Source organism: Hyperoodon ampullatus (assembly GCF_949752795.1).
Source record: "Hyperoodon ampullatus genome assembly, chromosome: 7".
NCBI classification, from domain to species: domain Eukaryota; kingdom Metazoa; phylum Chordata; class Mammalia; order Artiodactyla; family Ziphiidae; genus Hyperoodon; species Hyperoodon ampullatus.
Window position 1 is genome coordinate 93,513,042 of NC_136920.1, and position 15,312 is coordinate 93,528,353.

The 15,312-nt window shown below is 51.5% G+C and overlaps 1 protein-coding gene across 1 annotated transcript in view; it reads right to left on the bottom strand.

Moving 5' to 3' along the window:
- The window catches only part of GRIK4 (glutamate ionotropic receptor kainate type subunit 4), a gene marked incomplete at both ends in the record, with an annotated part of 310,907 nt that overhangs the window by 66,114 nt on the left and 229,481 nt on the right, over positions 1-15,312 (bottom strand). Inside the window, 2 exons of the mRNA XM_079709251.1 lie at positions 7,281-7,484; positions 13,918-14,025. Of these exons, the coding sequence (XP_079565377.1) occupies positions 7,281-7,484; positions 13,918-14,025 (312 nt within the window). The remainder of the gene's footprint in view (positions 1-7,280; positions 7,485-13,917; positions 14,026-15,312) is intronic.

A 15,312-nucleotide genomic window follows, 5' to 3' on the forward strand; every position in this document is an offset into this window, starting at 1 on the left:
TCGGTGACTGTGAGGACTAAATGAGTTAGTATAGTGAAGCCCTGAAAACAGTGCCTGGCCCACAGGAAACACTTAGTAAATGTCAGCCATCGTTATTCTGATCATTATTAATATTATGAATAGAGCATGTATCACACTGTACGGGAGTTCTTGGTTTACCTCTTTGAGTAGATCCTGAATTCCTTACCAGCAACCCCTCACATCCACATGGTGCTTGTCAGAAAGGGAGCACTTTGATGAATGAAGGAAGGAATGAATGAGTGAATGAATGAATTGTTGAATTAAAATTGGAGCTCACCTTCCTATTTTTATTTTTTTATTTTTTATGTGGTACGAGGGGCTCTCACCGCTGTGGCCTCTCCCGTTGCGGAGCACAGGCTCCGGACGCGCAGGCTCAGTGGCCATGGCTCACGGGCCCAGCCGCTCCACAGCATGTGGGATCTTCCCGGACCGGGGCACGGACCCGTGTCCCCTGCATCAGCAGGTGGACTCTCAACCACTGCGCCACCAGGGAAGCCCCGACCTCTTCCTATTTGAGTAAATGCAGAGACCAGGCTTTAAGGAGGAGAAGAAAGCCGTCCCTGAGTCTGGCTGTCACAGGCGGAATGAGCCGAGCTTTCAGTTTTAGTCCCTGGATCTGTACCTTGATTTTAAAGAATAGAATTCTATGACCTATTTGCAGTTAAAATAGTCTCTGGCTTCAAGGTGAAAAAGAATCCCAGGGGACTAGTTGTATTTTTTTTCTTTTTCGTTCAGCAAAATGTCTCTGGACAACGCTCCCAGTGGATTAAGGCCACAGACAGCCCACCCTACCAAGTCTCTGGCAAACTCTCTCCACAATGCTTTCTCCCAGGGAACCAGGAGGGGAAATGGAATGAGGTATTTCAGCTTCATTTACACTTAATTCATCAAAATGTCATGGGTCAGAGCTATTCAATGTCCAAAGCTTATGAGCCTTGAATCTAAGCCTTCTAAAGCCCTTTTCTCTTTGAACCTAAACGGGCCGTTCTGCCAGCATGGCGTTGGATGCCAACAGGGTACTTGGTTCTGAGCTTTGAAGCTTGAGGGGGGTCTCTCTCTTCCTGAATGTGCTTTGCTCTCTCCCAAGCTGGACCCCAAGGATGTGAAATGCAGTCTCTCGCCTTCCAGGATACCAGTGCTCAGGGCTGAACTGACAAGGATGCCTCACACACACTGGGGGAGAGGAGAAGGGGTCAGAGAGCTCATCCGTCCAGCTCTTCCGCTTTAAAGATAAAGTGCAATCCCTTTATGGGCCAGAATCAGACATGGGTACCAAATTCTGGGCATCCTCCAAATGTTCTGCCTAGAAGGACCTCTCAGGAGGGGATGCCATTTGTGACTGGAGGCAGACGAGGCTGTAATTCCAGCAGGAGAGGCCATATGCTGTGGATGAGGACTCAGGTGCCCATTCGCTGGCTGTGGGACCTTGGGTGAATCATTTGTATTTCTAAGCCTCAGGTTGCTCACCCATAGGACGGGGATAAGGATATTCACTTCGCAGAACCATTGTGGGGGATAAAGAGCCAATGCTGTGAAAGCAGTTTCAAACATGAAATCAGTGCACAGGGACTTCCCTGGGGGCGTAGTGGTTGAGAGTCCGCCTGCCGATGCAGGGGACACGGGTTCGTGCCCCGGTCCGGGAAGATCCCACATGCCGCGGAGCGGCTGAGCCCATGAGCCATGGCTGCTGAGCCTACGCGTCCGGAGCCTGTGCTCCGCAATGGGAGAGGCCACAACAGTGAGAGGCCCGTGTGCCACAAAAAAAAAAAAAGAAGAAATCAGTGCACAAATGTGGGGGGCGACTAGGACGACACCCAGGACAGACACACACCTGACTGCAGTGCTTCCCAGTTATCCACTGCGGGGAGAAGTGCTCATGTCTTGGCAAGGACTCCAGACCCCTTCATGAATGCGCCGTTCCCCCACCCTCTCTGTCCTGCCCACTTTGACTGTCATTCCCCGCCCCCCGCCCCCCAGCCACGATGCTCCAGCCACGTGACCGTCCCTGCCTCTCCTCAGTCCCTAAGAGATGCATTCTCAACTTCCATAAGCGATTTCATTTTAAACAACGGCCAACCTCCCAGGTCCACAGCTCCTTCTAGCTACAACCTTTTATCTTGCTTTCCCATAAGAGCGAAGCTTCTTTGAAGAGTCTTACACAATGATTCAACCATTGCAGTCTGATTTCAATCCAGCCACCCACTGAAACTGCTCTTGTCCGTGGCTTCTGCACTGCTAAATCTGATGAAGGCTCTTCTGTACTTCCTTTCAAGAGGTGGGGGACTTCTTTATCCACTCTCCCTCAGCAGCCTTCACAGGCTCTCCTCCCTCACCTCCCTCTTGAACGTATGATTTTCTCCCTGGGGATTCCTTCTCTCCTCACAGCTTCATCCACTCCAGCACCTAGAACTTCGATCTGCTGAGCCCACTCTAGCCAACTTTTGCTGAATATCCCTACCTGCGTGTCCAAAAGGCTTTTCGAAGTTACCATTTTCAAAGCTGCAATCATCCCCCTCTTTCCTCCCAGACCTATTGTTCTCCTGAACTTTCCACCTCCATGACTGGCACCACCTCCCACCCAGACGTCCACGTCAGAAACCTGGGTGTCATCCTACTCTTGTCCCTCTCCGCTTGGCCACATCCATTTGGTCCCCGAGTCCTGATGATTTATCTGCTAAATCGTTTCAACAGGTTACAAAACAGCATAGGCACTATGATCCCATTTAAGAAAAAACGTGTGTAAAGTATATACTCATTAAGAAATCAGAAGAGACCATATTGAAATGTTAACCATGGGTATTACTAGATGGTGGAATTACAAGTAATTTTTTGTCTTTTAAAACATATATATTTTGTAAAGACTGCATACCTCTATGTAAAAGAAAAACTGTTACCTTTAAAGATAGCCTCGGAATATGTACCTTCTTCTAACTCCTAAGTTACTTTTGGTTCTCATCAACTGTTGCAGCAACATGAGCCTTCTACCCGGTTCCCCTAGCTCCAGGCTTGTCCCACCCCTCCACGTTCCATGCTGTAGAAGGTCATATAGGACCGTCATCAGTGAGCACGGCCCACTTCCTAGCCTCGCTTCCCACCATGCTCTGTTCCAGGTATAGTGACCTGAAACGGAAACTACCATGCACCTTCCTGTCTCCATGCCTTGGACCCTGGTTCCTTCCCTCCTGGCATGTTCTTCTCTCTCCATGTCCCTCCTCTCCCTGGCCAACGTGTCCTGGTCCTTAAAGATTCAAGTCAAGCATCACCTCCTTCAGGCGTCTTCCCTACACATCACAAGCAGTCAGGAGGCCCTCCTCCAGTCCTCTCACCATCCCCTATACCTCCCCATCCTAGCCTTTCTCGCTCTCCTTTTACCCAACTGGTCCCCCATCACATAGTGACCTAGGGACTACCTCATTCAACTTTGTATCTGAATACCTTGAACAATTTCAATTAAAAGCTCACTTTAAATAAATTTATTGGGGTGATACAGGAGGATGCTGAGGCTGTCCTGAGGGCATTTTCTTCCTCAAGCTGCTCTAGCCCGTCTCCCCCTCTCTGCCAAGTATACCTCCACCAAGACACACCATCACTTCTGTGCAGGCCTGCTGTGGGCTCAGCTGTGAAGGATGTGACTGGAGCAAAATAAATCCAAACCCAAGAGGCTCCCAAACAGACACGGTTCTCATCTCCCCTGCCCAGACACAGCCCTGGGGGTGAGAGGCCAGCCACCTGGCCCATCTTATGTGAATCCACTTGTTTTCACTCCAACCACACTCCTACTTTTAATGGGATTTACACCAAAAGACATGCTCTGATGATTTCTAAACATAAGCAGAAAATATGCTTGAATGCTCTTCTGCAACCAACACGCCACATGTCCAAACCGCAACGGTCTTGGGTAAGCAGGTGACAAGGGAGGGGATAGGGGGATATATGTGTACATACAGCTGATTCACTTTGTTATACAGCAGAAACGAACACACCACTGTAAAGCCATTATACTCCAATAAAGATGTTAAAAAAAAAAAAAGCAGGTGACAATGGATGTGAAAGACTGAGGCTCTAGAACGCCCAGTGGAGACGACCCAGGCCTCTATTCTTTACTACACGTCACTCCCACATCCAGGAAGCTAGTGCATTCCTCAAACTCTCTAAAAAAAAGAGATTCCTGTATGTCAAACTTTCTATGCGTGTGTGCATACTCACGTGTATGTTATTTTAAATCCTTACAAAACTTCTTTCTAGATAAACACTGAAGCCTTGGGGGATGGAGTGGAAAGGATAAAGTAAGTTGCCTAAGAAACACCCGGCTAGTGAGGGGGTGAACTGATGTGAGGTCTAACTTCAAGATTCACGCTCTCGGACCACGAGCACTGAAGTCAGACAAGGGCTTAAATGCTGGCTCTAAACTCACCGGCTGTGCGATCTTTGGCAGGTTACTTAAGCTCTCTGAGCCTGTATTTCCTCATCTGTATAAGTGACAGATTTAGGTGCAGTGACCTCTGAGGTCTCTTCCACTTGGGACATCAAGTAGCCCCAAGGCTCTACTGTTACAACCTCTGACTTGTTCCTGTGCAGCTTGGGGAAGGGGTCATACAGGAAGGGTGCAGGCTTTAGGACTATTGTGATCCTAGGGGAACACTGGGGCAGACACATCAAAGCGTTGAACCCCGGGGCAGAGCAGGGCTGGGGTCATGCCCTCCTGCCCAGAATAAGCCCCCACTCCGTGGCATTCAGACGACCTTCTGGCAGAAATGCTCTTCTCATTCTTCTCACATCAGCTCAAACATCATTTCCCAAGGGAAGCCTTCCCTCCCCTGTCCCCTTGCCTCTCAAGGCTGGACCCCTCCCCGCCAGGTACCCTCTCATAGCTCCTTCTACTTCCCCTTTCTTTGTACTTAACACAGTGATAATAATATCCTACTGTGATCATTCATTAATATCTGTCTCTCACTAGTAAGATCATGAGGGTAGTGAGTACGTTTATTTTGTCCCCCATTGTATCTCCATTGTCTAGGAAAGAGGAAAGTGTTCGATGGATCTGTATTGAACGAACGGGTTAATTAGTTAATTAATTAATACTGCACAGTCAAGCCTTGATGAGACCAAAGCAGCAGTGTTTTGACTTGAAAGCTGACCTGGAGTGAATTTTAAGATCCTGTCTGATTGCCCAAGTCGTTCAGTACGAAGCTGCACGTCCTTGAGTCTTGGATTCCTCTCCTCTTCCTGCCAGTCCATGTCACAGCTCATTTCGGGGTTGATAAGGGGATGGCTGTGCACTGACTCTGACATCCCTGAAGTCACCCCACCAATCACCAGGAAGGCCAAGGGGGCTGAAGAAACAGGCTCAAGGTGACAGAGTACGTCGGTAAGAAGGGAAGGAAAAGGCCTAGCATTTCAGCTTTCTGGGGTTTAACCACTGGACTGCATCTCTACCAGGGGATCCAAACAAGAGGACTGCCTCAGGAGGGGCTCTGGGACTTTGAGAAAAGCAGCACATCCTTTTCTGCGGAAGGAAGCGTGGGCATCATCAGCCGGGGGCTTGAGTCTCAAAGACAGCAGACAGCTCCCTGAAGAAGTCTTCACCCTCCCACTCTGCCCCTGTGAGAGGCTCCCAGGGCTCCCTGGGCCTTCTGCAACCTTCTTTTGAGTGTTTGCAAGCCTCTCCCTGACAGCAAAGCCTCCCTCTGGACTCTAGGAACTGGACAGTTCACCGTCTCGCTGAACAAGTCTTGCCGCTGATCCCGCTGGGTCACTGCAAATGCTGTCAGGCAAACCCCTCACCACCGTCCCACCTCAGCTCTTAATTACCTTCTCCATGCTCTTGTCTGTACATAACTTTTCATCATGCATTGCCAAGGATTACTTATTTAGTATCCTGACTAACACTTTTATCCTTGAAGACTAGGATTTAAAAAATGTATATTTTACCCCAAGTTTGGTACATATAAAGGGTTAAGGTCATATTAATTCAATGGATAAAGAGGAGGGAGAAAAGAAGGAAGGAAAGAAAAAAGCAAGCAAGAGTGAAAGGGAGGGAAGATAAAAAGGAAGGAGAGCAGGAAGGGCCTAGACTTATGCAGACCTTTCCTGGTGACATCCCAGTCCAGCTGAGGTCGTGTTCTGAGGTGGGAAGAATGTGGGTGCTGGAGTTAGACCAATCTGGGTTCAAATCCCAGCCCTGTCTCACCCTAACTGTGTGGCTGCAGACAAGTCATTTTAGCTCTCTGAGTTCAGGGGGCGCATTTGTAAAATGAGGATAACAACTAACTAAAAGGTACATTCCCAGAGGATTAGAGATAATGTATGTAAAGCACCCTGCACTTTGGCACTGGCTGGGAGGCTGCAGGGGCTCCTTCTGCACTTGGAAGGCACGGAGAGGTATGGACTGGTTCAAGAACCAACCCATAAGAACCTAAGTCTGTGCTGTCCACATTGGATACCCATCACCTTTCCTGAGCAGAAAAAACTCAGTTATGGGAATATGGACAGTGAATTAGTAACAACCAACTTAATTTTTACAGATGTTAACAGTAAATACCAAGAAAACAAGAGCTCTGCCCCTGGAAGAACTTTCTACAGCCTTGCTCTAACCTAACGACGACTGACTCCCTAAGACGCTCACCTGAGTTTTAATTGAGTCTCCACATGCACCCTGAAAATCCACAGTCTGCCCAAGTGCACCTTGGCCCTGGGTCTGTAAAAGCACATTAAGGAGAGCAGGGCATAATACAAGAAGTAACGAAACAGCCATAACTGTGACCAACTCCTCTGACAGGTGATCCCTTTTCCCCTGTTATTTAACCATGTCTCCTTGACAGTGCTTCTCAAGTGTCAAAGTCAACGGATGTGGGTGTGTTCCACTCTCCCAGGGCCTGTCCAAGCTCTGCCCAAGGTGCTGATGACCAAAAAAATAATCAGAACAAACAAAAAGCACCTGGATTATCCGAGAATGGAACCCCAATTCTCTAAGCCGTGTTCAGCGATCAAGACCTCTGTTACCTGTTACAGGTGCTGGACTGGGACCGGGAGAGCCACAGGGCAGGGATCAAGGTGGTCTTATTCGTCCATGTATATTACCAGGGCCTGGCTCGTTGCCAGCTCAGGAAAGATTTGTGCAATGAATGGACAAATAAATGAAAACTGCATGACTGATGGACGAATAAATGGAGGATTCATGAGCATACAGCACAACCTCCTGTCCTTCCAGCTGCCCCCCCAGCCCACCCCCAAATCCAAATCACCTGTTCTTTCCTTACCCGAGCGATCAGCTCCCCGACCATTCCCGTCCAGGTGCCATTGGCCTCGGGCACGCCGTACACGCCGTCCCCGACCAGGCGGATCTTGTAGTTGAACCGGAGGATCTCCGCCAGCTCCTTGAGCATGTCCACGCAGAAGCCCTCGTAGCGGTCATTGCCTTCCATCTCCTGGTGGTTTCCCTTCAGCATTAAATATGGGTTTTCCTGCAGCAAAACTGGGCAGCTGTCATTCTCATCTTAGCCCTGGTGTCTCAGCCACACATGACGAGGGGGTCGGGGACAAGGGAGGTTGGGAAGAAGACGGGGTGGAAGGAGGGAAGTGGCTTGGGTAATGGGGTGCTTCGGAGGTGGCAGTGAGCTCTCCTCCCTGACTTCAAGGCACTTCTCTTACCTGGAACACATAAGGGTCCCACTGCACAGAGGGTCCAGTGGAAGCCCCTCCACCTTGTTTGAGGTCATCATCTGACCCCACCCTGCATTTCATTCCTTCTTTTTTTTTCCCCTTCCTTTGTTTATTCCACATAGATGGATCACGGCGGATTATGAGATACAAGGATGCTGACGACGGAGCAAGCGAGATTCTTACATGCACAGAACAACCGCAAACCCGAGGCAGGACGCGTCCAGCTGTGAACGTTGGGAGGAGGGTCTCTCTGGTGAAACGTCCAGGGAAGGTTCTATGGAGAAGGTGGGATGCAAGCTGGGCTCCGGAGGAAGAGAGAACACGGACAGATGGAAGTGGTGTGAATGGAGGGCTGTTCATGGACAGGGGAAAGGCAGGATCAAGGGCAAAATCCCGAATGAGAAGGAGCGTGGCCCATTCGGTGGATGATGGGGCTGCCCTTGAGTGGGAGCCTGGGCTGTGTGGAGGGGAGGGGTGGTGGATAAATTTAGAAGGATGAATTAGGGTCAGCGTGGGCCTTGGGTGCCAGGACGAGGTGACTGTGCATCATACATATATAGCAGGGAAGCGCTAAGGGTTTTAAAGACTTAAGGATGTGAGTAAAGAATATTATATAGCAAGAGAGAGGTCTGGGAGTGAGGACGGACCCTCTCCTGATACGGGATGCTGAGTCCTGAGCCGTGCTTGGGGTCAGATTGGATTGCAAAGCTGAAGAATCACAGAGAGGGTCAGGCTTGATGCCAGGTTGGGGGTAAGGCACAGAGGGTAGGGTCCTCAGACCCTTGGAGCCTGAGCAGATGACCAAGGATGATGTCATCATGGCCATGGATGGTTTGAAAAGGAAGAGGTTTTGGAACATGTTGAATCTGAGGTGCTGGTTGTTGAATCTGAGATCCAGGAGGGAACATCTGACTGAATGTTGGAATATGGGGTGAGGGCAGGATCGGAGGCAGAGATGTGGGACAGCCTCCAGATTGAGGTGGTGGCTGAAGCTGCAGCATATGAGAGACCATCGGGGGGAAGGACAGCAGAGGGATAAGACCTGATCTTAGGGAGGGGGAAAAGGAAGAGCAGCCGTAGAGGAGGACAAAGCAGAAGCGGCCAGAAAAGCCGACAATCAGGAAAATGTGGTCATGAAGGTCAAGGAGGAAAGGGTTTCAAGCAGGAGAAGGCAGACATTCCCACAGAGAGGAAGCAGGGCTGTGAAAGGGCATCTGGGTCATGTGTCCCTGGAGACCTTCGAAGGCAGGTTGGGGTGGGGAGGGGGGAGGGGATGGCAGAACCCCGCAAGGACGGGTGTGCACGAGAGGTGCACGGGTGAGGGCCGACCAGGATGTTGAGAAGTTCAGAGACAAAAGCTGGCAGATCTCCTCCACCCAACTGCTACTGGTCACGTCTCTCTCCAAACCTCAGTTCCCCCTCTGCCTGCAACAGGCTTGGAGGATGCCCAGTATCCACCAATCCCTTGATGGATGATCCCCTAAATAGAAGGGTAACCCAAGAGCAGCAGGGTGTAGGTAAGGTGGTAGCGATGGTGTCTTAGGATGGGAGGGACCAGAGTACAGGTGTAGGTACAAAGGGAGGAATCCTTAGAAAAGGAGAGATGAGAAAAGGAAGATAGAGAAGGCTAGTCAGTGCAGCAAAGTCCCAGGAGAGCCAGGGTCTAGGTGAACATGGGGAGTGGGCCTGGAGGTAAGGTGGAGAGCATGGATGTGGGTACAGAGATGGGGGGAGGTAGGAGGGAAGGCTTGGTGCCTGGAAAGGTTTCCTCGGGGAACACGATGTGGGGTGAGCAGAGAGGGGCGCAGGGTTGCCCAGGCCCAGCTGAGTCAGGAGGCTGAATGCAGATGGGCAGCTGGGCGCAGGGCTTGCAAGGACAGTTGGACTCGGGGACGGGCAGGAGGGGAGATGGCTGAGCATCATGGTGGGGTCAATTCTAGAAGCCAACAGAGGGAAGTGCTGAACTCAGGTTTGCTGAGCTCAAGCTGGAAGGGGCTTCTGGGCTGGGGAAGATGGGGAGCCAGACAGGCCAGAGGTCACAAAGGGAGGAAGGGGGAGAGCGGTCTTGTGGGTGTGATGAAGCGGAAGAGGGGAAGGTCGGAGGGCCCGTGCCAGGGAGAGGGAGCTCCAAGTTGAAGGTGATGTGCTTCTGGTTCATGGTCAAGTGCGCTGTCGTGTCCGTGAAATGGGGCCATGCTCCCAGACTTCCACACACACTGTCCTCAGCTCACGGGCCCCTCTTTGTCCTCCTTTGGCTTAACCTAACTCATCTCTGTCCCTGGGGTCCCATCCCACTTCTGACCCCAACCCACATCTCAGAACCCCTTCCGCACTCGCAGCCAGTCCTCCACACACTCATTATTCATCCTCCTACACGTGCCGGCTCGCAGGTAGAATGTATGTGGAGGCTGGGATGGACTCCTCCCTGTCTCTGGGGCCTCCACCTGGCCCCAGCATCCAGCACTTGTGGATTGTGTGGGTGAAAAGTGCTGAAATGGCCTCACCGACAGGGCTTGGCTGGGCATTTCCACGCCTGGGTTGGAAGGCAACCTCCCAGGGTATCTTTAACGATCTCAAGGAGTGCCACAAAACTCTTCTCCCCGAGAACTCTCTGCACTTAAGTTAATTTAAAATTCACTGACATATTTAGAGTAAATAAACAGGAGGCCAGTGTTGGAGGGAGGAACGTGTGGGAAGGGCCGGTGCTCACTGGCACTTTGGAGGGTCTGGGGGCCGCGTGCTGGCCTGGAGCCCTGTCCTGGCAGTGATGCGGGCAGAGTGCTTAACCCAGGGTCTGATGCAGGGGTGTGTTCTAGGGGTGGGAGCTGCGGCTAATTCTGTGTATTTGCTGGTGTTAACCAATAAATCACTCACCAGTCCCAACTGCACCCTGACAGGAGCAAGATGCAACAGGCCTGTGTGCTGAGTTTTAAGGGATAAATCATTCAGATGACCATTTGCCAAGGAGATCCCCCAAATGGCCACCAGGGATTAAATTAAGGTAATCCTTCCTGGTAAGAGTTACTGACTTCTACACACATGCACGAGAGAAGGTTCTCATTGGAATCGTACTGGCCATGTTTTTAAATGTCGCCTGACACAAAAGTGTCCTTCCCCACCCTCATGAGCACACGTGTGCATATGTGAACAACCGTGTGCGTGCATGCACTCACACACAGGCACACACACACAGGGTCAGACTGACTTTCCCAGTCTAGAAACATGACCCTGTGGTCTCAGTGTCCCCGTGGGTCTGTGCCAGAGCTCTGAGTCCCGTCCAATTCCAGTCCCGGAAAGGCAGGAAGTACAACCCGGCAATGTCCCCATTTCTCTCTCAAACTCTTAACTGGCTTTTAAGGGACATCTCTGACCCTGTAGGAAGGAATTCCTTCATTCAAATTCTAATTGTCAGGAACTTCCCTGGTGGCGCAGTGGTTAAGAATCCGCCTGCCAATTCAGGGCACACGGGTTTGAGCCCTGGTCCGGGAAGATCCCACATGCCGGGGAGCAACTAAGCCCGTGCACCACAACTACTGAGCCTATGCTCTAGAGCCCGCGAGCCACAACTGCTGAACCCACGTGCCACAACTACAGAGCCCGCGTGCTACAACTACTGAAGCCTGTGTGCCTAGAGCCCATGCTCCGCAACAAGAGAAGCCACTGCAATGAGAAGCCCGTGCACTGCAACGAAGAGTAGCCCCCACTCACCGCAACTAGAGAAAGCCCGCACACAACAACGAAGACCCAACACAGCCAAAAAAAAAAAAAAGAAAAAGAAAAGGAAATTGTAATTATCAGGCTCCTACTTTGTGTCAGGCCCCCCAGTCTTTCAGGAGCCCTCATTCTGGAAGGGGAGGTAGAGATGTAACGCCACCTCTAATAGGAGAAAGGTGTGTACCAAATGCGAGAGGCAGGGAGCAGGCAGGAGGCAGGTGAGGGAAGACCTCACGGAAGAGGGGACATCAGAGCCAAGCTGTGAAGGCTGTACAAGTGTTTCCAGGTGGAAACAGGAATTCACAGAGAGGGTATTCCAGGCAGAGGGAACAGCATGTACAGAGGCAGGGAACAGCATGACGCAGTGAGGAAGTGTCAGGCAGTCCAGTGCTGCCAGACCCCACGTGGCATGGAGAGGAAGCAGGTACAGCAGGCTGGGCTCGAGGACGAGGGGTTTATATTCCAAGCTCGTGGCCGGTCGCTCCTGGGCAGCACTGAACTGAGGGAATGACGGGACGGTTCTGATTTTAGAATGACGGCGCAGCCAGAAGGGCGGGGCTCGGGAGAGACAGACTGAACAAGTGAGAAGGGGGCCTTTGAGGAGGCCACACGCAGCTCCAGTGAAGAGGTGGCTACACCTATGTTAGGGCATGTGCTTGAGGATGGACAGCAGGTGACAGACTCAGGAAGTCCTTCAGAGGCGGAGCAGGTCACGGCAATTGTGCACGTGTTGCCCCCACTCGGCCAGGACTGCCGGTCAGCATCGCTGCAGCTCAGCCAGGCGCTCCCAGGTCTCAGGGACTTGGTGACACTCCCCCCACCCCCGAATCCTGCTGACATTTCCACGTTGGTTCAGATGAGCTCAGGTTGGGCTGAGATGGGGAGTGGCTAAAACCCTGCGAGCTGGAACTGCCTTCTCCATCCCTTGCTTTGTTCCCTCTGCCTGGAATGTTCCTTCCCAGACGGCCACGTGGTTGTCACCTCACCTCATCAGGTCTCTACTCGGATCTGCCCTTCTCAGTGGAGCCAGCAGCCCCTCTCCCCTTCCTCAGCTCTGTCTACACCTGAGCACCTAGAACAGCACCCAGCACACAGGAGTGCCCCCCAAATATTCACTGAATGAATGACTGAAAATATTCGGTGACCCCCTGTCTCGTACCAAATGAAGGGAAAACTCACAAGCTTGACATTCAAGTCCCTAAGCATTATGGACCCAGCCCACTTCTCCAGCCTCAGGCCTTGCCCCCTCTACCAATGCCCATTTCCTAGAAACCTGCACTTTTTGGCATTTCCTGAGTGCCTGACAACACTCTCCTTAGTCCACTTCTCCCTCCTCATCAGCTCTGTCTTTGGAGGCCAATCCTCAATGTCCCTCTCCTCGGTAGGCTTTGCTGACCTCCCCGATGGCATGGGACCTCTCTCTCGTTCACCCGCCATGGCGCTAGGCATGTGCCTCTTTCCTGGCTTTTATCCTGCTCTGCTCACGGGGGATCAGTTATTTCAGTGCAGGGCTCCTGAGCCCCAGGAGTTCATGAATGTAGTAATGGAGGTCCCTGAGCTCTTTTTATTATCTCGAAAGCCTGAAAGAAACGGACACGTTTCCAAACCTTGCACAGTTAGCAACAGCACAATAGGCTGAACAGGCTAATAGTCGAGTCTGTTTGGGGCTGGGATTCCATCAGTGCGGCCACACTGATTACCTCCTGTGGATGAGATGCTGGGCCCGGCAGGGAAATAGGTTTTTGATTGGTTAAAAGGAGGTGGGGGAAGGGGGCAAACTAATAATTACTTAATACATGCAGTTGGTTAATGGACAAATCTTTTAAAACCTGAAGTCTTCGGGGATGGGGGGAGGGGAGAAGAAGATGACTTGGGCCGTGAACGCACTTGATTCGTGCCATCTAATAAATTACAGCCTGTTTGAGGACAGAGACTGAGTCTTACTCAGCTTCGTGTCTCTAAGAATGAGCACAGTGCCTGGCCCACAGGGGAAGGGCTTGGTAATTGTCGAAGAGAACTGAATCAAATAAAAAAGGCAGATGGTCCCTTGCTCTATAGATTGAGAACTTTCTTTTGATCATCTGGAAATGAAGAAATAGGCCATGAAAACCCACTGAGATTCAGGTGTCCACTGCCAGGGATGCAACTTGTTCAAGCAGGCACCAAGCAAAGCAGGCTGTCTTGAGAGTCGGAGCCACCCTGGGGGACTTCTCCCGCGTGTCCTAGGCGCCCTGCCCTCGGCTGTGCACAGCTGCCCTGGCTGTCAGGGTGCCCCTGGAAGAGGCATCCACCAACTGTGCTGTCTTGCCACCCCATCCTGCTTCCCCAGCTGCTTTGGAACTCATCAGATATCATTTCCATATGAAACAGCAACTTGAGTTTAATTACACTGTCATAAATTGGCCTCCGTGCTGTGATTAGAGCTCCCATCTTCTGTTCACGGGGAGGCTGGGAACGCCTGGAGATGGAGGAGGCACCCCGGAGAGCGGCAGCTGGGAGGCCCAGGGGGCACCCGCTTACCAGGATGGTGGTGACGACCAGGGTGGTGTTGAAGAGACTGTCGGAGACGTTGGAGGCGTAGAGGCGGCTGTCCATGCTGAGGCCGTCTGCCACGTGCCACTGGCCAATCTGAGGAGACCAAGGAGACAGGCTGGGAAGGGGTGGGGGGAGGAGGAGGCTGGGGAGCTGGGATGTTGAGGTCCTGCGGGCCTCCAGGGCTGGGGGAGCTGAGAGGTCGGTCCCCTGCCTCTGGCGGGGGTACACGTACGTCACAGAAGGAGGGAGGGATGCAGAGTGCAGAGAAGAGGGGTGGGACCGGGGCGGAGCTACCAGGGTTTGGGGGGGGTCAGGGGTGGGTGGGGAGACTGTGAGGGGAGGGGAAGACTTAAGGGAGAGGTGGAAGAGGAAAATGGAAAAAGAAATCAGGAATGCAATGCAGTTCAGGGATGCTCTCTCACCCAGAAGGGAAGGGGGCCCGTGGAGTTGCGTCATCTGCAGGCAGGACAGAGCCTTCCCTTTCCCTACAGTCTGCCTTCGATAAGCCTCATTATCTAAATAAGAACCAGAACGGCTACTGGAGAGAACTGGCCTTTCCTAGGCTCTTCAATAAATGTTTGCTGAATGGTTCAATGGACGGATGAACCAGAAGAGGGAAGGAAGACCAGGCTCTAGTCCTGGTGGATTCACTTTGCTGGCTGCGAGAACCTAGGCAAGTTACTTCGATCTTTCTGAGTCTCAGTTTCCCCAGCTATAAATGGGGGCACTAACGTCTGCTCCGCCTTCTTCTCAGAGCCAGCTGAGATCATGCATGTGCCAGTTCGAGGTTACATTGTTCAGCCAGACCCAGGAGCGTGGATCTCCACTGAGTAAACCCAGAAATGACTGAACCTCTCTGAAGGTATTTCCTCATCTGTAAAATGGGAATAATAGAAATATTATGTGGTCATTGTGAGAATGTATTTAAGCTGAAACTCAATAAATGCTAGTTTCCTTCCTTTTCCCCATTGTCTTGACTCCTAGGGGGGAAAATAGCCACAACTTACTCAGTTCCCCCATTTTAGAAAGTCACCTAAATCGAAATTCAGCATCATTGGGTTTTTAGAGAGTTTGCTTGTTTTCCCAGTGGAACCCTTTCTATAACTACACATACGTGTGTGTGCTACCAATACATTTCTACTAGCTGGATCCCCTGGCAACTCATTTCTGTTGCTGGGTGCTGGAGGTGGGCCACCAGGAGAGATGGTTGATAGCTGGCTAGAAAACCAATGAAATGCACACATCCACCTCTGCCAGGCATCTCCAGGCACCAGCGGCAGCTTCCCTGGAAAACCCTCACAAGTTCCATGGATGCCACATGGCTCTACCCACCAGAGCTGGGCTCTGGGCTCCTCTTGTGGAAGCTCCAACCACAATAAA